We start from the raw sequence: 24776 nt of genomic DNA, 5'->3' as shown, positions 1-24776 counted from the left end.
ATGCCAGAAGTCTTGGTGCTGGGGCCTGATGCTGCAAGTTTCCCAGGCCCATTACTGTGGTGCCACCAGGGGTACCCTGGTGCAGAGGGGTACAGGGGCGTGGTCGCAGCCTCAGACATGCCTGTCATGTCATGTCAAAGGGTGTCCCAACCCTTTGAACTATCTCTCTGCTGCCAAGGAACTAACCTTTAATTTCAACCATTACTTTCATAGTTTTGATTGACTTCTCTCTTTCTTCTCTTGTTTGCTCCCATTTTCTCTTATCTTCCTTCTTCCTCTCTGCTATAATTTCCCCCCTAACTTCCGTTTCTTCCCTTTGTCTGAATTGATTGCCTACACCAATAAAAGAAAAAAAAATTTTCTTTTATGTAGGTGTTATGATTTATAGTAGTGCTAATATTCATGTTTTAAGAATGCAATGTCCTTGAATCCTACCTGCCACCAGATTATCTCCTACCACTGTCTCTAGTTTCCTGTTCATTCCTCTCCCTGGCCCAAACCCACCCCCACATCCTTAGCAAAACCAGTTCTATATGCGGACCCTCAGGGGGTGTTAGCATTGGCTCTTGTTTGTTTCCTTACTACGTTTCTTTATGCTCCACTTATGAGAGAGATGATTAGCATCAGTCCTCCCTTTGACTCACTTCACTCAGCATGGCACCCTTCTGTCCTATCCCAGTTGCAGTGAAGTTCAAGATTCGTCTTTTCTTAAGTAGGTTCAATTTTTATTCTTGAACTTGGCTCGTCCCATATCCTTCTGAGCGAGGATATGAGGGATGGCACATCTCTTCTAACTTCTCTATATTTGCCACCCATTGACAATTCAAATCGATTTTTTTCTTCCATTTTGAATGCATTTGTTTTATTTTCATTCCCCCATTCTTTTATAGAGCTATTTGCAGTATCTTAAAAGCATTCTGTCATATACACTCAGTAAGGACAATAACCATTTTTTTATTATATTCTTGTCTTGATCACCAAAAACAATTAGCCGAGAAATAAGATTCCTGACAAATCAAACCATCAAAGAACAATGGAATTCTTATTTGGAAAAAGAATTGCTCATTTTGGTTCCTGCTTCTAAGAGTTATTTCTGACAATGATTGCCATCTTAATTTTTAATTAGTGTAATATTCCACCTAGTAGAAGAACTGATAAGAATTTAGACACCTACATTAAAAGCAAAAGATGGCTGATATATCACCAGACAGAGGGAGACTGTTCCTAACTTGGCTTCATGAGAAATCATATCTAATAGTTCATTCTGTTGTCTTTCCTAAGGGACATTGTGAACTAACACCATAGAACTGAAAGGATGAGCATGTGCCAGGCCACTTTGGATGATGCGAACTTGGAGCAGGAAAACTCCGAAGTGGTCTAGCTAAACCTTTCTGGCTTATGCCCAGCAGATATGATCAATAGTATACAGTTTGATCAACTGCATACTATTTATTAATGACAAACCCCAAACAGGACTAGCCCCGTTTTCTTGTTTGTAAATTCTTGTCTGGGATCAGACTTATTTTCAACATTGTACACACAAGATTTCTCCAGGACCCTTTCTCAAGCCTATTTCTACTGTTGCTGTTGACTGTCCACAGTCAAAACAATCTTTGGAATAAAGTGACTCTGAAAAATCCCCAAAGAGTGTGTTGTGTTTTACAAGACCAATTATTTTATGTTACTAAAAGTAAGTCAAGGTTATCATCTTAGGGAAGCCTTGAGGTAGAAATTAATTGCATACATATTTTACAAAGGATTGGGTTGACAGTGGAGTTATTTAAAATTTTAATGATGAGTTTTATCAAACAGTCCAAATTTTTATACTCAAATGAGATTGTTTTCCCCCAAAAATATATTTTTTTCAAAATAGTCCTGCTGGGAAGCGAAAATTTTCCCAGTGGTGCTATTATTTCTTTTGGCTGCTTTTGATATCAAAACTATGCTTCAAAGTCAAATCCTTACCCTTGTTGAGAATGTAAAAATATGTAGAAAGCAATTAAAAAAATTTTAGGATGTCTCAAAAAGTGATAACATTCTAACAATATCATTATGTTTTGTTTATCATCATTTTTGTTATTTTTTGCACACCCAGCAGTGATTAGGGCATACTTCTGGCTCTGTAGAGCTCAGGGTTCACTCCTGGTGACCTGAGGGAGGCATGTGGGGTGCCAGGAATTGAACCCAAGTCAGCTCTGTGCAAGGCAAGTGCCCTAGCCCCTGTACTTGGCTCAACTTGCCATAGTATTTATGTTTTGAAAGGTGACTCCTTTTAAGAACTAGAGTTCATGCAAAGAATATATTGTTTTATTTGGTTGATTCCTCTGCCCCTCTTGGAGAGGCCGGCAAGCTACCAAGAGTATCTCGCCCACACGGCAGAGTCTGGCAAGCTACCGTGGCGTATTCAACATGCCAAAAACAGTAACAAACAAGTTTCGAAATGGAGACGTTACTGGTGCTTGCTCAAGCAAATCATGAGCAACGGATTGACAGTGTTTAAATATTTAATTTTTACTCTGTAAGTTGATTTTTAGTGTGAAGTTTAAAGGTTATTGTTTTTGAGATTGATTTTGATGTAAAGGCAGCATAATGATAATCAAAGAATATTCTACTCTGTAGAAGCAAATTGACCTACCTAAACTTAGTTCCCTTCTGATATGGAATTTTTTTTTAAACAAAAACTTACCTCATAATGGTTCTCTAGGGATACAACTGAGATTAGGGAAGTTATTTTGTAAGCTTCAAAGTACAAAGTACTTCACCACTGTCTGTCTTCTCTAAGGCTCCTAGAAATATTGAAGATAACACAGATCTTCAACTTTCTCCAGGCCCTCATTGGCAGCACCTATTTCTAATAAACATAACTAATCTATATTTTGATTAATTGTCACCAAGAAACACCCCCATTCAGTTAAGACTAACATTTGTGGAATGGGAGCAGTAGTACAGCAGGTAGGGCATTTGCTTTGCGTTCAGGTGACCTGGGTTGGACGCTCAGCACACTACATAGTTCCCTGAACCTTCCAGGAGTGACCTTGGGTACAGAGTCAGGAATGAGCCCTGAGCACTGTCACATGTAGCCGAAAAAAAAATAATCAATATTTGTGCAATAACTCTCAGCAAACACTAATAGCATGAACTTTGCAATCACTCATTTTCCCGGTCATTTTAGAGTGTTAGTTATAGGAAGTGAACTGGTGTTCACTTAGCAGCAGAAACGTGTCGGTGAGGGGTTAATGAAGGCGAGGGGAAGTGAGACGAGGAGTTGAAACAGGGAGGTGAGATTAGCATGCAGAGGCACGGGCAGAGCCCCGGAGGGCAAGCAGCTCAGAAGCCAGTAGCAGAGAGAACTTGTGTCCAGTGTCCAGAGCAGGCCGTTTCATGCTGCAGTCAGAGCTTGAGGCAGATGAAGTCAGGGTTTGGTTTGCCATTTGGCTGCAGGTCGCTGTGTCTTGAAGGCAAACATAGACCGGTGAAAGGATGGAGGCCTCTGGGGATCTCAGGTCCAGAGGTGGGATAACGGGAAGGAGTTCTCAAAGCAGAGGGCAAAGTAAATTGTTCAAGACCTGACCTTGAGCAAAACTATAGGAGAGTCTGGAAACTGAGAAGTGACTCATCACATGGCGGGTCAGAGAGCACAGTCTGTATTCTCATGGGCAGCTGAGAGGACACTCAGGACCCTACTCTGAGGATATGTCTCGGGCATGGCCCTGAGCCAAGGGATGGGAAAGCTGGCTTCTCCTAAAATTTCACATGACCTGAGCACAAAAGAAATGGTGAAGCATGAAATAGGAGAGCATTCTAGTTATCTATGTGTTCAAATTTAAAAAAATACAGTTGTTTACTACATAGGCTAAAACATCCATCTTATGCCGGGCAAGTATTCATCACTTCCATGAATAAGGATAATCAAATATATTACAAACTATTGAAAGGTAATCACTTTTTTTTCTAAACAATATTGACGATAGAATAGATTTAATCACACACACACACACACACACACACACACACACACACACACACACCAGACGTAAAGGGCAGAAATAAAATTTAAGGTCTGTTATTGTAACGATCCAGTTATTTCCTAAATTAAAAGATAAGGTGAACATTTTTTTTTATTTTCCTAAACCATTCCAATGTAAAGAAGACAGATTTGGTGTCAATAATATCTTCTGTGTTAATAGTAACTTCCATGCCAAAAAGAATTGTCTGCCCTTCCACAATAAAACAGCCATTCCCTTCCCTAGTTATGAGACCTACACGTCGATCTCTTTCCTTAAAGCATTCTGTGAATGAACATACCCTTCATAGGAGACAGTCAGTCCTGCCACATCAGAATTTTCACAGCCCAGTGAAAACAAGGACAGGAACAGGAGGTATCCAAAGACAGCTGATCCCAAGTAGAGTTTGGCAGCTCCACAGACACCAATTCTGAACTTTTTCATAATGATTCCCCCTGAGAATATTCCCAGAGCCACTGCAGGTATGTTGATTAGCCCTACAGGATACCAAAAATTATATAAACAAATAAGAATAAAAATAGACAAAAATATATCTTTGTGAATTTTTAGAAGAAATTTGAGGACACACACATAAATTTTCCAAGAAATCAGACAAAACTGCATAATAGTTCTTGATAAATTGGTATATATTCAACATGTTAAATATATTCACTACTAAGCAGTGCTCTGCCCAGAGCAGGAGCCATATGAGATGTTGGGAATAGAATCTGGGTCAGTAGTGTGCAAAGCAAGTGCCTTTCCTGCTAAACTACAAATCTGGGTCCCAGTTACAAATTAATGATGGCACAATTCTCTCAGACTTCTGCCCAATACATTTTCTAGCACAGTGTTTTAAATCAATAGACACTACATGAGTCAATAAATCACTGTCTTATCTAGTTATGTAACTACACGTCTAGTCGGATGATAATCAGGTGATGATTAATTTCCTTTAAGTTGTGCATCAGAGAGTAACAGGTTTATAGAATAAAATAGCTTGGGTTCAATTTTCTGGTCCCCCCAAATTGTTTTTATTGCCCTTAATCTCTTTGTTTGGTGTACTTCCTTTGTTTTGTATACTTTGGTATACACATATATCGATGTGTTATTATTGGATCACTCTCACCTTCGAGTATACCAACTACTCAGCTAAGCATTACATGTGCTCTTCCCCATGGCTTCAGGAGGCAAGCACAGTACTTGACTGCAGAGGACATTTCAAAGTCATGGTTAGAAGATCTGGTGTCCAGATTTGAATATAGGGAATGTTCTTTCAGATCCATGCACTGCCCGTTGTACCTCCTGTCACCCCCAAAAGGGTATGTTTGGTCTATTTTATACTCTTTGGTGGGGAGGAGTCTACACCTGACAGTGTTCAGGGTTTATTCCTGATTATGCGCTCAGGGATCACTCCTGGTAGGGCTTGGGGTTTGGAGTGCTGGGAATAAACCCCAGGTCAAGCACATGTAAGGTATGTGCCCTATCTGATGAGCTATCGCTCTGCCTCTTCTTCAGAGGGCTTTGGAGATAATATTTTTGATAGATTTGATACCACCCTAATTATTGAATGAATGCATCTCACAAACATCACTGGGAAGAGACCTAACACAGTGGTGGAAATGCTGGTTTGAATCTCAGCTCTCCAGCTTTACAGCTGTACAACTCCTCTAGACCTACTCCATCCCTTACAATATGGAGCCCAAAATAGCTGCTGATGTGTGAATAAATGTTGTGAAAAGTCTTTAGCAAAATATCTGGCATAAAAATAGCAGGCAATGAAGTGGGGATTTACAGGTGTCAGGGCTGCAATCTAGCGTTCATCAATAAGCAACTTCTGTACTATCTGGAATTTACCTCTTGTATCTGCTCATTAATCACAGATGGCCGTGTTACCCTGAGGTTGGTAAGAGTATTATCTCCATAACGGTTTTATCTCAGGTAACATATTCTACTGTTCTTCAAAACAGTAGCATTAAGAAAACGCTCCATGGGCAAATCCAGAGTTAACAATCTTCAAATAAAACTTAGGGGCTGGGAGAGATGGCACAAAAGGCTGGAGTAGGTGCTTTGCTTGTGGAGCCCTGGTTCAATTTCTAGAACTTCTTAGTTTCTGGAACCTTGCTAGTTGTACCTCCTGTCATGCCCAAAAGGTACGTTCTGTCTATTTTATACTCCTCTTGGGGGAACAAAACCCGAGAGTATTCAGAGTTTATTCCTGGTGATGCGCTCAGGGATCACTCCTGGTCAGGTGGGGTGTGGGGTGTTGGGGAATGAACCGAGGTTGATCACATGAAACATGTGTGTCCTACCTGCCATACTATCACTCTAGCCCCTATGTAATATTCTTCTGATCACTCATTCATAGTTGTTAATAATTCTAGCTACAAGTTATACAGAGAAGATTGAATATTTTACTATAAATTTTTTTAATAATTTACATTTTCAATGGAATCACTGTGAGATACAGCTGCAAAACTTTCATGATTGGTTTCTGTCATACAATATTCCAACATCTATCATCTATCCCTCTACCAGTGTACATTTCCCACCACTAATATCCCCTTTGTCCCTTCAGCCAGCATCACTCTCCCCTCCCCCCTCCCCCAGCCTACCTCTATGGAAGACACTTTCCTTTTCTCTCTCTGTCTCTCTCTCTCTTCCCCTCCTCTCTCTCTCTGGACATTATGGTTTGCAGTACTATCGATTTTACACTAGATTTGTATTCCATTCACGTCCCCACTTCAGAGCGAAAATGCCGTGAATTACCTTTAGTCTATTAGAACAATTTTCTCTAAATCTCTGAGTGTGAGTGGGAAGTGGCTGAGCTAATTCCTACTGGAACCCTGGTGCACTCGCGCATACCAATCACGAAGTTGGCCTTGGAGGATGACTGTCCATACTGCTGCTCAATGTACTTGGCTTTGTATGTCACCATGCCGAACAAAGAGTTGAACTGAACGGTGCTGGCACACAAATACAAGAAGTACACGGGATTTCCAAAAAGACTCCTCAGCGATGGAAGAAACTCTGCAGATGGAAAGAACATGCTCTCACAAAGGTAGCAGCACCTGTATGACAAGATGCTGCCTGGGACGGCCTCCTGGGCTTGTCGGCACCCAGAATTATTCTCAGGGCCTATCCACGAAGGTGGGACAGGGACCGACCCACCAAGTCTGAAGTCTGGTCAGCTTCAGACTCTGACACTGCCTCGTGCAGACTCAGCTCTGGGACAGAAGTCAGATACCTGTAATTCAGGAGTAGATTTTCTTTAGCCGATACGGCTACAAGACAAACAGGAGCTGAGCAGCCTGGGCCTGGAACTCCAGAACCCCAGTCTCTTTTTTTTTTTTTTTTCAGACTTGAATCCCGCTCACAGGGAATGGAACAGGGAAAATTCTGTTCAGTTCTTTCGTGTGAGAAGTTTATTTTCGCCTTCTCCCTTCTTCCTACGCTGCAGCCAAATGCTTAGGATTGTGGAGATTGAGAGTAGCACCATGCCAACTCACCCACCAGCTCTGCTCTTCTGATTCATGAACTAAATCTCTGAGGAGGTGCAAAGCGAGGAGCTGCAATTCAGGGACATGGCGATCCTCTTGGCTGGAAACCCTGGGGTGCCCTCAGGAGGGAGGCAGGGTGAGTCTCCGCCCAGTCACAGCCCTGGCAGCCACACCCGAGACCACTGCTGCTACTGGGCCAACAGCCTAACGCCATGGTTTCACCAAGAATCCCTGCAGATTCATCCGAGTTCTACAAACCCTGAAGTTTATGGACTGCGTGGCTGCATATACGGCTGCATGACTCCCCGAAATTCCACAGTATTGAAATTCCAGTTGGAGCACACCAGATTAGATGAGGAAGTAATGCAGAAGCCAGCGATACTCAACAAACAAAGGCAATTACACAGAAGGCTCCACTCGTGGCAAACAGCTTAGGAAAGCCTCAGGCAAAGACTCGACAACCTCAGTGGTGACATAGAACAATTTTTATAAATTTTCTCTCACTGAATTATATTTTATAATTATTTTAGCCATTTGCTTGTAACAGCAACATAAAAAATTATTGTATGCCTGCTAAGGGGATAGACTTTGGGGGTGGTTGGAAAAATGGGATAATGGTGGAAGGAAGGTCATTCAGGTGGTGGATTGGTGTTGGATAAATGACAGCATCAAAAGCCAATAACAACTCTATTATGAAAAATATTGTGTTTAAATAAATAAAAAATAACTTTAAAAAAATTAAAAAATGTGAAAAATTTTCTAAACATATAAATCTTGCTTACTGGGGAAGGGGTAAGGAAGGGGAATCTTTTCTCTGGCCACCCTGTTCCATGGGGAGGGACCTTAGCAAGGCATAGCTGGCATTTTGCCTGTGCCTTGCTCACTTCTCCATTCCCTGGAGGGAAAGTACACTAGTGCACAATTCTCAAAGGGGTGGTTCTCATCCCTGCCAAGGCCACAGAGTCCTGAGGAGTCGCTCCCCTCCCAGCCAGGTTGATCAGGCAGCCACCCTGGGTGGGGGCAACCACAGGGTGGAGATCTCAGAGAAGAAGGCGCTGCGCATGTGCTCCAGTTTCCGGTTAAAGGGCTGACTCTTCTGTCTCCAATCTCCACCCGGTGGACTTTCATCACCGTTCTCCACATTTGCTTCCTGGATAGCTTCTAACCTTTTCTTTTTCTACAGAGTGACGTCATTTCATTCATTTATTGGGAGGAGTGGGGGGCCACTGCAGCAGTACTCAGGGTTTAGTCCTAGCTCTGTGCTAAGGCATCACTCCTGGCAAGGCATAGGAGCCCATAGGCAGTGCCAGTGAGCAAGCCAGGTCAGCTGCATGCAAGGTAAGCAGCTTACCCATCTGTACTATCACTCACATTCCTTTTCAACTTCTCCTAAACACTGAGAGGAAGATAGGGTTATTATTCCTCGCGTTTTTAAAAGGCTCAACAGGAAAAAAAAAAAGTGCTTCAATGGAAAACAAATTACCAAATGCTTTCTTTTTAGCAGATCGACTTTAGGGGGGAGAAACTCCAAATCAATAATAGTGAATTTTTTTGTTTAAATATTGAATGTAATCAAAGTAAAGTGAAAGTAAAATGAAATTTACCAGTTACACATGTGGGGTGGGTGGCTGGGGAGGTGGGGGGGAGGGGGGAGGTATATCGTGATTCTTGTTGGTGGAATATGTGCACTGGTGAAGGGATGGGTGTTTGAGCATTGTATAACTGAGACTTAAACCTGAAAGCTTTGTAACTTTCCACATGGTGAATCAATAAAAGAATGAAAAAAAAAGTGCTTCAAAATCAAGGAGAAGCTGACTTACCTCTTACCATTTCCATTATTTTTGTTCTTTCTTCTTGAGGTGCTTGAAAATCAGTGTCATCATTCATAATAAATTTGGATTTCTCAGAGGAGGAACTGGAACCTTCTCGACTTCGAGGTCTGGGTAGACTCTTCGGTAAGCACCAGAAGGGCACTGCTGCCAGAAGACTCAGGATTCCTGCTATTATATACCCCAGCCACCAGGCACCTACCCACTGTGGGTCCTTTGGCGTAATGGTTATGTGGTCTGAAAGGAGAGATGATGGTGAACCAGAATTTACAGCAAAACTAGTGTCTTAAAGTAAGGCTTGAAAAAATACCTTTGCATTTGCTCTATCACATTATAAAAATACCCAAGAATTCCCTCACAGTAACATTCTCTGATCTGAGCATTTATTATTGTCTTGCCTTCTGAAGAAAAGAGGGGGTTTCTGGAGCATAATGGTTTCTTCTTTTGTTCCTTATATTTATATAGTCTAAATACTAGAAGCTGCATGGCAGAGCCTGGCAAGCTCCCTGTGACGTATTTGATATGCCCAAAACAATAACAATAACAGGTCTCATTCCCCTGGCCCTAATAAAAGAGACTCCAATTGTTGGGAAAGATGAGTAAGGAGAGGCTGCTAAAATCTCAGGGCTGGGATGAATGGAGATGTTACTGGTGCCCGCTCGAGTCAATCGATGAATAACAATGGGATGACAGGGATACAGTAAAATACTAGAAGGGGCCACAAGCAGAGAAAGAAAAAAATTAGCTATGAAATAGCAAATCTTCTCTTCCTTGTTTATCCTTATATAATGAGCTATTGAGAAAGGAAAGCTACCATTCCTATAACATGTCTGACCTAAGGAAAGATTTGTGCAACAAAGAAGGGAATTTTGGTGGTCAGAATACTTTACGCGCTTGACCTTTCTCTCAAGTTCTCAAATAAATGATCAGCTAATGGGACTATAATAAATACTAATATGCCTGAAACCAATAAGTAGCCACAATTTGCAGTCCTAATTACATTGGAATGTGTTGGAACTAGCAAATAAGAAGTGAAAAAAGAATACAACTGAATAAAAAGCCCCAGATCATCCAGTTTTAATTCTTGACTACTTTTCATACTCCATTTATCGACATGTAGTATTGCTTTATTAATAGTTTTCACATGATTATTTTCATGTTAGAATAAAATGTTTGATGTTATTTTTTCTAAGTTAATAAACTTTTTCTTTTTTTGTGAAGCAAAGGAGTTTTATTTAAAGAAATTTAGAGAAATCTGAGGGTAAGAGAAAGGGCATTATGTGTTCAAGAGCAAACTCGACCTCCCCAGAGTGAAAAAAAGCCTCAATAAGTTTTTATTAAACTTATTTGATGTTGTGGTTCCTTCCCCTACCCATCCACCTCTTTACTTCCTCTAAAGTTTGAATCTTGAGCTTCAAAATGTCCCATTAATTCTGCTTTATCCAATGGCAGGTTTTGCCAACCTTTGTAATGAATGCTTATTTTAAAAATAGGAATTTGATACTTTCTACAGCATCCCATTAATTAATAACAACGAAAACAAGTGAACAAATAAAAACACATTTCCTTACCTAGGTTTACAAAGCCAATGTCAACATACAGTTTGGCACATAATGAGCCTAACAGGAAGCCAAAGATTGGTCCTATAATTGCAACCGTCTGCACACATCCTGCATGAAAAAAAATGACATTGCTTTTATAAATGAATAATTTTAACAAGAAGTCTGAATGTGATCCTGTTAGCTGCAACAGTTAAACTCTTTACTCAAGGGGTTTTAATATATCAGTGTTCTAACCTCATTGAATCCAGAAATCAATCCTTTTCATTTTAGAAGAAGAAACACTTCTCAAGCATCCTTTACCTCAGTCAGAAAGTCAAACCAACACGCTAAAGAAGTATGTTTCCGAAAACAGAATAGAATTTGCTCTCTAGGATGAGGTTATGGATTCAAGGCCAGGCATTAAGGCACATGTACACACAAATAAAAACAACAATAATGTTACTCTCTAAAATTAGGTTCTATGTATTGCTAAAAATCAGAAACAAACTATTTTTAGGGGTGGTCTCTCCCTGTGGTGTTTGAGGAATCAAACCTGCAGCCACTGTAGGTGAAGCTATGAACCTTTGGTGCTCTCTTCCCCCAACCCTTGCTAGTATTTCAAAACATTTTTATGATTGGTTAGATATCAAATTGGGGGCAGCCATGCAGGAAGTGAGACTTGAGGGCAGAGACAGGTGCTCTCTGAGACTTGAAACCAGCCTGGTCAGCTATAGCAGAACAAAGAAGGTGGAACAAATTGCCCAGAAATGTCATTACTAACCCAAAAGGTCGAAGCCTTGTCATTTGCTCCATTTTGGTCTTTGGGACTCCAGCTACATTCATTGGCATTCATTTAAGACTTGGAATAGTCTAGGCCTTAATTTTTGTCCTCCACATTAAAAATTTGTTCAATATTGTATTTTTGGCCACAACCTGTGGTGGCCAGGGGTTACTCCAGGCTCTGTGCTCCTGGGTGCTTGGTTAACCACGCTGTGCTAAGAATTGACCCTGGGTCCCCAATAGGCAATGCATGTACTCAGCCTACTGGGCTCTCTCTGATCCACTTATTGGTTAATATTTTCTTAGAAAAATCTATTTTATTTGCTTTTGGGATTCCAGGTAATCAGGGTTTATTAGATAAATAACAGTTTCTAGGGTTCCAGGTGTGTGTGTGTGTGTGTGTGTGTGTGTGTGTGTGTGTGTGTGTGTGTGTGTGTGTTGCCTGGAATAGAATCCCGGAACTTCCAAATAAGAAATGCATTTACCCATCCTTAGAAACATTTAAAAAAAATGCAATCCCCATATTTTTCATCAATACTGTGAGCTCAGTAAAAACAACTTTGAAATCTGAAGTCCATAAAGACACTCGTTCCAGCTCAAACATCCCTAAAGTTCGGCTCATTGTTATATTATTGCAATCTACTATTCTTTGCTGAATGAAATAGGTCCATATACGTGAAATCTTTTCTTTGATAAATTCTCAGTGAAGACCTTAGAAAGACGTGAATTGAATAAAGGAACGTAAAACCCTCCAGGCCCTGTCTAGTTTAGGATGGCGAAAACCAGAAACCCAGGTCCCAGGACAATGCATGAGGTGTGCCTTACCAATGTAGAAAGCGGCACTGTCTTCACTGGCAAAATCGTCCAGGTAGGCGATGCCCAGGGGCTGTATGGGAGATTCCCCTATTCCTCGAAGGAGGTTCCCCAGGAAAACATACACCCACATGGAGGAACTGGCGTCAGCCTCACATTCTGGAAAAGAAAACAGAAGTACTGAAATCAGATCAACACCAAGTTAACTATTTATTCTGAATTTCTATTAATTCTCAAACTGGATTTGAGTGCAGAGTGAAACTTGACATGAACCTAACACATTTGAGTTGGAGGGTGAAAATAATTTATAGTTCACTATTTTGGGGAATACAAATCCCCACCATGGTCTCTTAGATTAGACTCTGAGCCTCTCTTCTTTCCTTTTTTTTACATAGTCTTTTCTCTCTTTGCTTTTATTTCTTATTTAAACTGGGTTCACTGAACTCCTACACACCAATATCATCCAGCAGCCTATCTGGAAGGAAACAAAATTTTGCTAAAGTCTTAACTCACCTTAATTTTTACACTGTTTTCTTTTTCAGCAGGGATGACTTTTAATTCTTTCACTGATCTAGTTTTAATCTGAGATTCAAATTTTTATCTAGGTGATATTTCAACTTCCACCATTTCCCAAAGTTATAACTGATGATGAGTTACCAGTGTCGGGACTCTCCCAGGAAACAAAACTGTGTAAAGAGTTTTAACGCCAGTGCTTAGCAGTATGACTATTTCAACATAAAACCCATTGATGGTATCTTTTAGAGCCAAATTGAAGACCAGTGATTTTTCAAAAGGATTTATAGGCACTTAAGAACCAAAATCTCCAGACAGTACTATGATATAGAGGTATTTTCACCTGCTAGTAACCCTTTGAGTGATTTTTGGAAACCCATGGGCTGGTCACCTGAGGTACTGGGGAGATCATGTTTGTAGGCTGACTCATATCATCCCACAAAGAAAATTCCTCTGGCATCCGGGCCCAATGTTGCCTTTCTAGAGGTGTTCTCAAATGACTTCAGATTATTTTTATTTTTATTTTCTGCATATCTAGTCCACTCCCAAAAATAGGATCTGAATTCCTTTGATAAAAATATACCCTTGTGTCAATTCCAGCCTGAATATTCACCAACTGACCAGATCTCTAGTATTCCTGGTCCAGGAAATAGACGTTTGAAAAGAAAGCACTATTGATAAGACGGGGGTTGGTGGAGGTGAAATGTGTGATGGTATATTTGCATGAGGTGGGAGAGCACATGCCCACGAGATACAAGGATCTGAGTGTGAGTCCCAGTACCACGTGACCCCCTAAACATCTTTGGGTGTGACCCTGGTGCTCCCAGCACCTCTGGGCGTGAGCACTAGATACGACCCCTATAAAGGGTTTCAATGGACAGCAAGTGTTAAAGTGGCTCTTGCACTAACTGATACAAGGCCAGTCCCCAGGCTAGGTAGTGGGATTGTGAGTGTTCAGAGGAAGTGTTGGGCATAGAACGGTGCACAGCTCAGGAGAGGAGGGGATTTCAGCTCCTGCCAACACAGCATCTTGAAGACAGGGCAAATGGCTGTGGATATCAGTGTGGCCTCCCTGAGCACTTTAACCTACTGCTGCCTTGGCCAAGTAAAGGAAATGGTGGCGTTATACTTACCCCCTCCTGCACTGGGCTCTAGAACAAAACAACAGAGAAGATGCCCCAGTCTCTGGGGGGATCACAAAGAGTATTCCTGGGTGGTATAGCCACCACAATAGGACTCTGCACACTCGTAGCCAAATTTCCTAGATCCTCTCTGGGATGGGGAATAGAATTATTTTCAGATGGCTGAGATGCTCTTTTCAGAGAAAGGAGCTGGGCTTGCATGTAAGAGCACATCAAGGCGACATGGTGGCCAGAGGGATTTCACGTACTGAACTTGCCAGGGAACTGCAATAAACACCGAGAGCTCCTTCCCATAGCCCTTTTGCTTGTACGTGAGCTCCCTGGGATGTAAGCAAGCCTTGGGAAACAGGGTGACAGTTAGAGCTACACTGGGTGAGATGGAGTCTTTGATGTTCTAATGAAACGAGCTGAGCATAGAAGCTGAATTGAGCACTAGGGAGGTAGTACAGGGCTTTGGATGCATCCCTGCAACCACAGAAACTTCAGCAAGACTTTGAGTGTGGTACTGTGTAGGATGTCATTGGTTTGTCCTTTCTCTCTTGTCACAAAGAGTTTGGGTTTATCTGGTAATAATCTCTAAACATTTTAAGACAACATTGGTATGTCCTGTTCTCCTTGCCTCAAGGAGCTTAGGTTTATCGGGTCACACCCATCAAAGTGGTCCCGAGTCACTCCCATCCCTTTGTCTATCTGTAACCACTTCTCTATGCTCTCTTCCCCAACCAGTTAATCAGCTTTTCCCCCTAATCAGACTGTTAATTTGTAAAGTCAGACCTTCCTAGGACAATGAACATGTATTGTAAGTTAATACTGCCTTGCTCCTCTCCTCGTGTCTTTTGAATAGTTTACTTTAAAGCAATGTCCTTTTTGTATGCACAAAGAAAGACAGTTGTTAATATGCTTTTGTAACGTGGGATTTAATTGGCTTTGAATATTATTCACTCCTGGGCATCTGCTTTCTTGACTTAAGCCTCAGCTACCCTTACTTCCTAGCAACCCTAAAATCAGGGTCCCTATGAGGGATGGGACGGACCCAGGGCAAGCGGTGAGTTGTGTGCTACCCTGGCATCGAGATGGGCCTGGCCAAAGTGCCTAATGCTCAACTATATGTTAAGAGCTTGGTCATGGACAAATGCTGTCATGATCCAAAAGTAATGACGAGACTAAGGCCCTGCTAGGGATAGGAAAGACTAATCTGGCCTGAGCACTGTAGTCTGAGATCGATGTGACCCCAAGAGAGCAATTCTATAAGCTTAATGCATCTCTTGCTATGTCCATACAAAATGATTCATATTATCAATGCTTATATGTTTGTTGGACAAGGAGAGGAGAAACACACCCAAGGGAAATCTGCCTTTGGGTGGGTCGTCCTGCTGAAAGAGAATCTGTCCTAGAAGAAGCATCCCCTGAGGGAAAGAACTTTACCCCTATTGATTGTGACCACACCTATGTGTAAGTCCCAACCCCTCATGCTGGGGGATTTAACTAGGCTGTGAGAGTGGGCTGGGGGCCAGTCCCACTGCCAGATCTGGAGAAGCCAGATTGAGATCCAGATCCAGAGGAGAAGGAGAATGAAGTAGCATGGGGGAAGAAGAAGCAGGAGGAGAATCAGAGGAGAATGGAGATGGGAATGGAATAAACTGCAGCTGAGACCAACCAGCCTGGCCCTCGTTCCTTCCTTCTAATGCCTCATCATCGCCATCAACCTCCTTGGGGGGATGGGGGGAAGTGGCTGGAGACTACAGAACTCGGGGGGCGGGAGAGATAGAGTGCCGCTGCTCTGTGCTCGGTGTGGTGCCCCCTTTCTTTTTTGTGTGTTTACATAGTACTGGAAGTCCCCCAATATTATCAGTGGTCTGATGGTCTTCAGCACAGCCTCTCCTTCCCTTTCCCCCATCCCCCGCCCCATGGCTTGAGCAGCACCACATCCTTGGGCTTACACTGGAATGCCCACTTGGCTAGCCAAATGGTGCCAGGAGTGAGTGGCCCCTACATTCCCTGTGCTCTGCTTGGGAGCCCCCTTCTGACACCCCCAATTAACAGACTTCTGGATAAAATGGTATTTTGCTCATAGTTGAGTCACGCTGGAATTTGAGCATGCCAGTAGGTCCTACCACACGTTCATGGTCGTTTTCATTTGGAGTCATTGTAGGCTCCCTTGGTCATCAGTAAGTGAGGCTCCCTTTTTCTAGAAGATTCGGTTGACTGCCTGTCTCCTTAGGATCTCAGCATGTATTGCTTTCTGTGCTTGCATTTTTATGGGACTGAGTCCCAGGTGAAATGTAAAGCTTGTATTAGCAAAATTCGTGCTGGCTATTTTGTTCGGATGAAAGCACATCTGAAATATAAAGTTTGTATCAATCAAGTACAACAAAATACTTTTACCATTATGTTTTTGGGATTGTGACTTTTCCACAACTGAGATTGGCAATTCCGGGTTGGACGCTGAGAGGCACGGAGATAGGTTGAAGGTTGAGTTGGAGAAAGAATAGGTTTCATATCTGTACCTGTATAAAAGAATGGTTTTTTTTTCACTACAGGCTCTCGTAACATCATGCTGGATACATGCATACCTGATACTCACTAATTAGGGTCGTAAGTGCCCCGCCCACCTCCCACAGCCCTCACCAGGTCAACTCATTGACCCAGACGATAGAAACTGAAGTCTCAGGACTACAGAGCTGTATATGGGGGTGTATGACATTTCCAAATTTCTCAATATTGAAATTCAGTGGCATCAAAAACACTGGATTAGATGGGAAAGTGACAACTAAGCTAATAAAACTCAACAATCAAAACAAATAACACAGAAGGCTCAACTAGGAACAGTTAGTAAATCTCTAGATAAGGACTTAAGAATCCCATGGTGAGATTTAACAATTTTCACATAAAAAATTAATTTTGAAACTAAATTGATTTTAATATTGGAGCTTTGTTTTCTAATCAATTCCAACTCTAGAATGATATCAACTGTTGTGGCTTATGTCTTTATTTAAAGATAAAAATAAAAATAGGGTTCTAACTAAGTTTTTCATGATCCTGGGTTGGAGAACTAAACCAAAACAGCATTGAACAGTAGTTTGCTAAAGTGACAAGCAGAGGTCAGGTTCTTAGGTCTTGCACCATATCTGAAGCTGACATTATCCTAGAGTAGTCAAAAAAAATAAGAATTATGTGTAGAGATTCCTTTTGTAGGAGAGAGCGACAGTCACCTATCCTTCTGATAAAAATGTATCCAACAGGAGATAGTTATGGCTCTCTGGTTAAGAAGAAAAACAATGATTAAACAATTTGCACCCGGCTATTAACACATGTAAAGATTTGTGGATTTAGTAGAATAACTAAATGCAGATGTAGGCATAGTGTGTCCTATTTGTCTGGACAATTCATCAATTTCTAGTGCTACTCTTCCTTCTTTTTATAAGGTTACAGTCACAACTAGGTGGAAGAGTCTGTGCTTAATGATAAGATTGTTAACAGTCTCTTTATTATCCCAAGCTGGGTGCTCCCACTCAAATGATTTCTCATGAACAAATTTCTGAGGTATCTGATAAAAGAACTTCACGGCATTGTCCTTAATCTTGGGGGGGGGGGATTTATTTTAGATATGTGTGACTGAAGGTTAGTAACTATAGTAGTGTATTTGGAACATTGGTAATCAAAATCCACTTATGCAGCCTAGTAAAGGAAAAATGTATTGAGTTATTGGCACAGCAGGTAGGGCGTTTGCCTTGCATGTGGCCGACCCTGGTTCAAGTCCTCTGTCCCTCTCAGAGAGCCTGGCAAGCTACTGAGAGTATCTCGCCCGCACGGCAAAGCCTGGCAAGCTACCCGTGGCATATTTGATATGCCAAAAGCAATTAACAACAAGTCTCACAATGGAGACGTTACTGGTGCCTGCTTGAGCAAATTGATGAACCATGGGACGGCAGTGCTACAGTGCTATTAGAGTATCCAAGTTGATGATTGGTGACTCTATCTTTTCTTTGCATAACCTATGCTTGAAAGTACTGAGAAACAACATTTTAATATATGACTTAGGAAAGAAACTTGGAATTTTGTCATTTTCATCAAATGGCTCCCTAATAAAATAGGTTAAGAATCACTTGGTGAGGGTACTGGGTTTTAGTGGGGTTTTTTTGGAGAGGGTGCACACCAGGTGGTACTCAAGGCTTATCCCTAGTTTCATGCTTGGGGATAACTTTTTGTGGTGCTGGGTTCCCAGGATATTGATAACTTTTTGTGCTACTGGGTTCCCAGGATATTGAACCTGGGTCAGCCACATTCAAAGCAATACCCTTACTCGCTGCACTCTGTTCTTCAATTCTTAGGGACATACACAGAACATTTAGTATTGACATTATGATAAATATTACTACATTTTTTTCTATTTTTAATAATAATTCTAGGGATATCAGGGCCTGTTTATAATGCCTCAGACTCCGAGAAAATGTCAACAGTTATGTGGTATTTTGCAAACTTTTAATTATTTTCACTTTACTAATTCAATTTATCAAAAGATAAACACTGAAGACCTGATATTTAGGCTTTTGATAAATGGTCTTTTATGTAAGTGCCACTGTTTTCAGTAATTATTATAGTGCACACTAGAAAAATTAATTAACCTTTTTAAACTTCAATGTTCTTAGAAAATGGGAGCTACTGAGATGGTAGAGGTCTGTATTGGCTCTGATGAGTAAAGGCACAAGGAAAAAAATGAATAAAGACAAATATATAAATGTTTTTCACTGGGAACTTGAGTTTTGACCTGGATTCAAACCTGACTGAAAGAGTATTGATTCTGATGCATGAAAATCTATACTAGCCTCCTAAGTTGCCTCCCAGCTTTCATATATGTATATGAATTGTATATATATTGTATATATAGCACTATAAACCTCATATACGTTGTATATACAGCACTATACAATACTATAATGGCTCGAGGTTGAGATACAACAATCTTCACACACTTTCCTCTAAGGAAACTTTTTGGGATCATTTTTAGTGAATTATTCATATAACAAGCAGTACAAAATAACTTATTTAGTACGTGCTTTGGATGCAGGTTTGGGTGGTGGTGGTGGGAAAATTTGAAATAATGGTGGTAGGATGGTGTAATGGTGTCAGGATTGGTGTTGGAATATTGAATGTAATGAATTATTGTGAACAACTTTACAAAAATAACAAAAAAAATTTTTTTTAAAACCTGCCAGATTGGGCCACTTTTCTCAAAATGTCTCTTTAATCCTGCTGACATCAATGCAGAGTAGCACAGCAATCATTTTCACAGATGATTAAACCATAAGCGGCACTGTGAGGGCGCTGCAATTTCATCCCCGGAGAATTAACAGAACATAAAGGATCACCAGCTAAGCCGCGTGTTGTTCTCTTCAATGGGAGCAATGAATTCTCTGAATACAGGAGAAACGCTGCTGTTAAGGCGAGGCCAGGGCACGGCTCAAACTCACTGTTCCATGAAGAACTGGGGCAGGGCGACCAGCACTGTTCCGACACCCATGACCAGGCAGCCTCCACCGATGAGTTTTGGCCTGTGAAGTCTGGCTCCGAAGTAGCTGACAAAGGTTATCACCAAGAGGTTCCCTTGGGAGAGAGAGCACATGTTCGCAAGTCAGCGCAGCATGTCCCAACGGCGTTCCCGGGAACAGTATATTCCAAAAGGGCCACAGGTGAAAATCTCATAAATACAGGGGTGCACAGCAGAAGACTTGGGGGACAGCGGGTAGGATGGGGGGCACGCGGGATGGAAAATGGTCAGAAAGGCGCCCACAATGGAAAGTCTGAGACACGCTGAATGAGAGGACTTTTAAAGGTCATCAGCATAATTAAGAGAGTAAAAGTAAGTGAATGGATAGCTCCATAGGTATGATGAGACATTTTTGTCTTGATTAAATCATCTCCCTGGTGTCTTTCCCATCTTTCTTTTTTACACTGCAAAAGCTGGTGAAACTGTCTTCAGACTTTGTCTCTTTTAAATCACTTTTATCAAAGTATTGTAATGGAGGGGCTGGAGCGATAGCATAGCGGGTAGGGCATTTGCCTTACACGCAGCTGACCCAAGTTCGATTCCTCCACCCCTCTCAGAGAGCCCAGCAAGCTACCTAGAGTATCTCATCTACATGGCAAAGCCTGGCAAGCTCCCCGTGGTGTATTCATATGCCAAAAACAGTAACAATGGTGGGTCTCATTCCCCTCACCGGAAAGAGCCTCCAATGTGGCACCGTTAGGAAGGACAAGTAAAGAGAGGCTGCTAAACTCTTAGGGATAGGACTAATGGAGACCTTATGGGCCCACTCGAGCAAATCTTCGATAAATGGGATGACAGTGATACAGTGATATGAAAAACTAGAACTATAGATGGAACAAGAAAATAGACGGAACAAGAAAATAAAGATCTCATGTCTACCTGAGATTCATAACTACTATTGACACGATAATATAAATCTTTTGGACTTTTTCTCATCCAGTTATTTCAGTATTTGTTTTAAATTAAAATCAAACAAGACTTATATTTATGCTTTATAATTTTTTTAAATACTTTTTTACTTGCTTCATATAATTTCTTTTTTTCTCATCATTTAATTATTACATATTTTATATATAATAATATATAATGGACTAAAATTTGGGTGGGGGCACTCCTGGTGGTGCTCATGCCTTATTTTTGGCTCCACACTCAGAAATGAATCCTGGCAGTCTCAGGGGACCGTATGGGGTACTGCAAAGGACCCCGAGACAGCCATGTTCTAGGCAAACACCTTACCCACTGTCCTATGGCTCCAGTGCTGAACTAAACTTTGGTATTGCCAACAAATCACAATTCTTAAGTTGAATGATTTAAATGTAGAGATTTGTTTTTTGGAAGGAAGGGGTTGGGCCACACCCAGAAGTGAACTAAGGGATCACTCTTTGAGGGCCACAAGGGACCCTATGGGGTGGGGAGATTGAACCCCCGTGCCAGGCAAGTGCCCTGCCTGCTATGCTATTACTCTGATCTCTAGATGTAAAGATTCTGACAGGGCACTTTTACAGCAAGACTTTATGATTAATCATACATGCACAGAAAATTATTACCGCTATTGTTATGAAGGCATAGAGGGTGTGAATGTGATTTTCTTATGAATATTCTTTTTTGTGGTTTTCTTAAATAGCAAATGGCTACACTCATCGCCAACTCAAATATAGGCTCCAAAAATCTCTCTCTTTTAGACCTCTCTGGAAAGCCTTTCAAATTACTTTTTATGAAAGATTAGACTCTAAAAACAAAACCTACTACACATGAAGAGCTTCAGGAAGACATCAACATGTAAACATTAATGTGTAAAAATGCAAAAATTATAAAACTACGTAAAATGCACTTAGTTACCTTTTAAAAATGACTACTTTTTTGAGGTTTGAGATGATGCTTTTCTAAAATGTCTATGGAGGAGCTCCTGATATGTGGATTTCAGCTGATAGTGGTGATGACTGATTAAATATGCTTTAGGAAGGAAAGACCTGTGCTTTGCAGCATACAAAAATGACTAGAAGTTGGTGTGTGCAAAGCAGAAGCAAAAAATATGCAAAATCTTGGCAGCTCCCCAGAGTTTCTGTTTCCATAGATCTGGGTTGGGAAGGGTACAAGAAACCTGCATTTTAATACAGGCTCCAATGTACTGATGGAGGTAGTTCCTGGACGGTTTTCACCAACATTGCTTAGGGCCTGGGATTTCAGGAACTTTAAAGTTTTAACTATTTGCATTTGGAATATTCCATTTACAATAACTATGGTGCTAGATAAAGAACTTAGGCCTGCCGTCATCAACGGATTGTGATGGTGGATGGGTGGCCTTGCTTTGAAGTTGTTGATGTTTCCAGTGTTCTAGCAAGAGTACATTTCCTTACATCTGCAAGCAATCATCGAATTTACTACTGTTTATTCTCATTGCCAGCTTTAACCAAACAGAAAAAGAGCAGTGATTTTTATAGCCTTGGGGAGAATAGTGATAGTGAGAAAAGGCATTTGCAGTGGCTCCAGGAAGAATAAAGCTTTTCTTAATTTCATATTTAAAAATAAACCTTAATTATCACTGAAGACTTCGGGAGAAATCTGATATATCACATCATTTGTGATAGGAATATGACACAGTCAATCCAGCAAAATAAAGTGAAAGTTGACTTTCAGTTTCTAGGTCACACCCTACCGCCCCTCCCCCTATGCAACACCCATACCACCAACTCTTCACAGTAAAATACACAAATTTATAGGCTATATAAGTGGTACACAAATGTGAATGCCACATATTACATAGTACCATTTCAGAGTTGTGATATGTACAGAATTTTTATTTTGTTTTTGGGGGGCATATCTGGTGGTATTTAGGGGGTTATTCCTGGTTCAGTGTTCAGGGTTGCTTAAGGCAGTTCTTGAAGAGTCATGCTATGCTGAGGATTGAACCCAAGACCTCACATTGTTGGGGCCAGTTCAGCCGAAGAACTTTCATGACAGGCTCTTCGAGTGGCCTAGGTCTCTTCCAGGAACGAGAAACTAATTCCTGGTAAATAGGGGTGGAGGGTTGCAAAACTGCTAAAGCAGAAAACCCAACGATCATCCAAGATTAGGTCCCTGGGATGAGGTTAGACCTCTGAAATGTAATTGCCAGGAGGTGGACTGGATGATGTAAGCCAAGAGGAAAAATAATAGATATGTACTTTATAGTTAGTGAAAGTAGTTGAGTCATGCATACCTGTAGAATGAAAATTGTTGAGTAATGCTTATGTATTAAAATGAAAGTATAAGAACTTGCTGAATTTAGTGCTCGGGATCCTTGTTGAAACCCGCTGTGTGGGGTAGATACTTGCGCCCCGCCTAGCTGGAGCAATGAAGCTCACTATGTGATTTGCATTATCGTTTCGTCCTCTGTTTTTGAGGGGTGGTCAACTCCGGACTCTAACGACAATTGCAAAGTAAGTGTTCAATACTGAGCTACATCCATGACCTCTAGGGAAGATCTTTATTCCTTTACTAAATAGCCTAGTTGGGGTCTCAGAAGATATACAGGGAAAGTAAATGGTAATAGATGATCTTTATAAATGGAATTAGATCTAAAATTAGCCTCTAAATGAAAACAGGCATGGGGTGGGTTGTTTTACAGTCAAAGAGATACTCAACGAGTCGAGTGCATGCTTAGTATGTGAGAACCCAGGGTCAGTTCTCAGCACCACATGCTCTCTCCAGGATCATTGGAGCAGCCTCCAGGAACCACTAAGAATGGTCCAAGCTTCCCCCCTCCTGAAGCAAAGCGTTTTACCAAAATTTTAAGTAACAGAGATTCATCCTCATGCTTCCTCCCACACCTTCCTTCCCTCTACACACTATGTTTGGGAAAAAGGAAAATCTATTGAGCTCATCTTAAAAGTTTAACATACTTAAAAGTTTAAATAAAAAATTGACAAGAACAATGAAAGACCAACTAAGTTGATTCTAGATGTATAAGAGTATACCAAATAATAAACAAATATCTATTAAATGACTATATTTATTGATGAAAGGAGAAAAATTGCCTAGTTATAAAAGCAATGTATAAAAACAGTCAATATAGGGGCTGGAGCAATAGCACAGCGGGTAGGGCATTTGCCTTGCATGCGGCCGACCCGGGTTCGATTCCCAGCATCCCATATGGTCCCCTTAGCATCACCAGGGGTGATTCCTGAGTGTAGAGCCAGGAGTAACCCCTGTGCATCGCCGGGTGTGACCCCCTCAAAAAACAAAAAAAAACAGTCAATATAATTAACCACTCATTTATGATAAGAAAAAAATATGAGCAAGTTAACGAAAGTTTACAGCCTACAGTTTGTTAAATGATGAAAATTTTAAAGCATTTTTATTTAGGTCAGGTATGAATGAAGAAGGCCCTTGTCACTGCTTCTGGTTAACACAGTTCTGAGACTACTGGGAAGGGCAACAGCAAGAAATAACAGGACCAGTCTCAGAAGAGATGCCAAGCCACGCCAGTGAAGTTCAAGGGCGCTTGGGTCTTTGGATTGAAAACTCTGGGCCTCCTTGGGAGACGTGTGCGGGCCAAGGATCATTCTAGAGCTCCTGGAGTATGTGGTCACCTTTGGACTGGCTGTTCAACACCTCCAAATTCCACAATGCCCACCGTCCAGTAGGAGCGAGTCAAATTAAACAGGAAGTATCATCGTATCCCATTAAGCTCAATAAGCAACAACAATCCCAAACGTTTTGTTTCACCGCAGGAACTAGAGAAGATTCTCATGGTGAACACAGGAGGAAAAAAAGCTTTTGTAAGTTCTGCACAGGGGGGAGAAAGGGAACGTCTTTGAAATATACCAGATGACTCAGCCTGACCTGGCCCCAGGAGAAATTAATCCAAAGGAGAATGGAAAAGTCTGGGGTTTCCCCTGCGGGTTTTGTCCCCCTTTGTTTTTTGTGGCTGTAGTTGTTGTATTTTCTGGCGGGTCACCTGCTCACCTAATGCCCACACATTAAATCGGGGTGTACTCTGAGAGTTATATACTCATGGTGGAGGTGGGGACAAGGATCACAGGGCAGGTGGCATGAGGATTGTACTGATAAGAACTCGGGCTGGTAAGTCGCTCTGCCACCAAGCCACAAGGGGACAAGCAGGTGTAG

General features: G+C 41.3%; 1 protein-coding gene across 3 annotated transcripts in view; it reads right to left on the bottom strand.

Moving 5' to 3' along the window:
- The window catches only part of SLCO1C1 (solute carrier organic anion transporter family member 1C1), a 49294-nt gene that overhangs the window by 13374 nt on the left and 11144 nt on the right, over window positions 1-24776 (bottom strand). For all 3 annotated transcript variants that reach the window (XM_055118630.1, XM_055118629.1, XM_055118632.1), the window contains 7 exons: window positions 19591-19723; window positions 16505-16626; window positions 12477-12623; window positions 10902-11000; window positions 9322-9567; window positions 6867-7031; window positions 4306-4501 (listed from right to left, as the gene is read on the bottom strand). In XM_055118630.1, the coding sequence (XP_054974605.1) occupies window positions 4306-4501; window positions 6867-7031; window positions 9322-9567; window positions 10902-11000; window positions 12477-12623; window positions 16505-16626; window positions 19591-19723 (1108 nt within the window). The remainder of the gene's footprint in view (window positions 1-4305; window positions 4502-6866; window positions 7032-9321; window positions 9568-10901; window positions 11001-12476; window positions 12624-16504; window positions 16627-19590; window positions 19724-24776) is intronic.

This window comes from Sorex araneus, chromosome 10, assembly GCF_027595985.1.
Source record: "Sorex araneus isolate mSorAra2 chromosome 10, mSorAra2.pri, whole genome shotgun sequence".
Lineage (NCBI taxonomy): Eukaryota > Metazoa > Chordata > Mammalia > Eulipotyphla > Soricidae > Sorex > Sorex araneus.
Note: the sequence above shows the minus strand (reverse complement) of the source record. Positions and strands in the feature narration are given on the sequence as shown.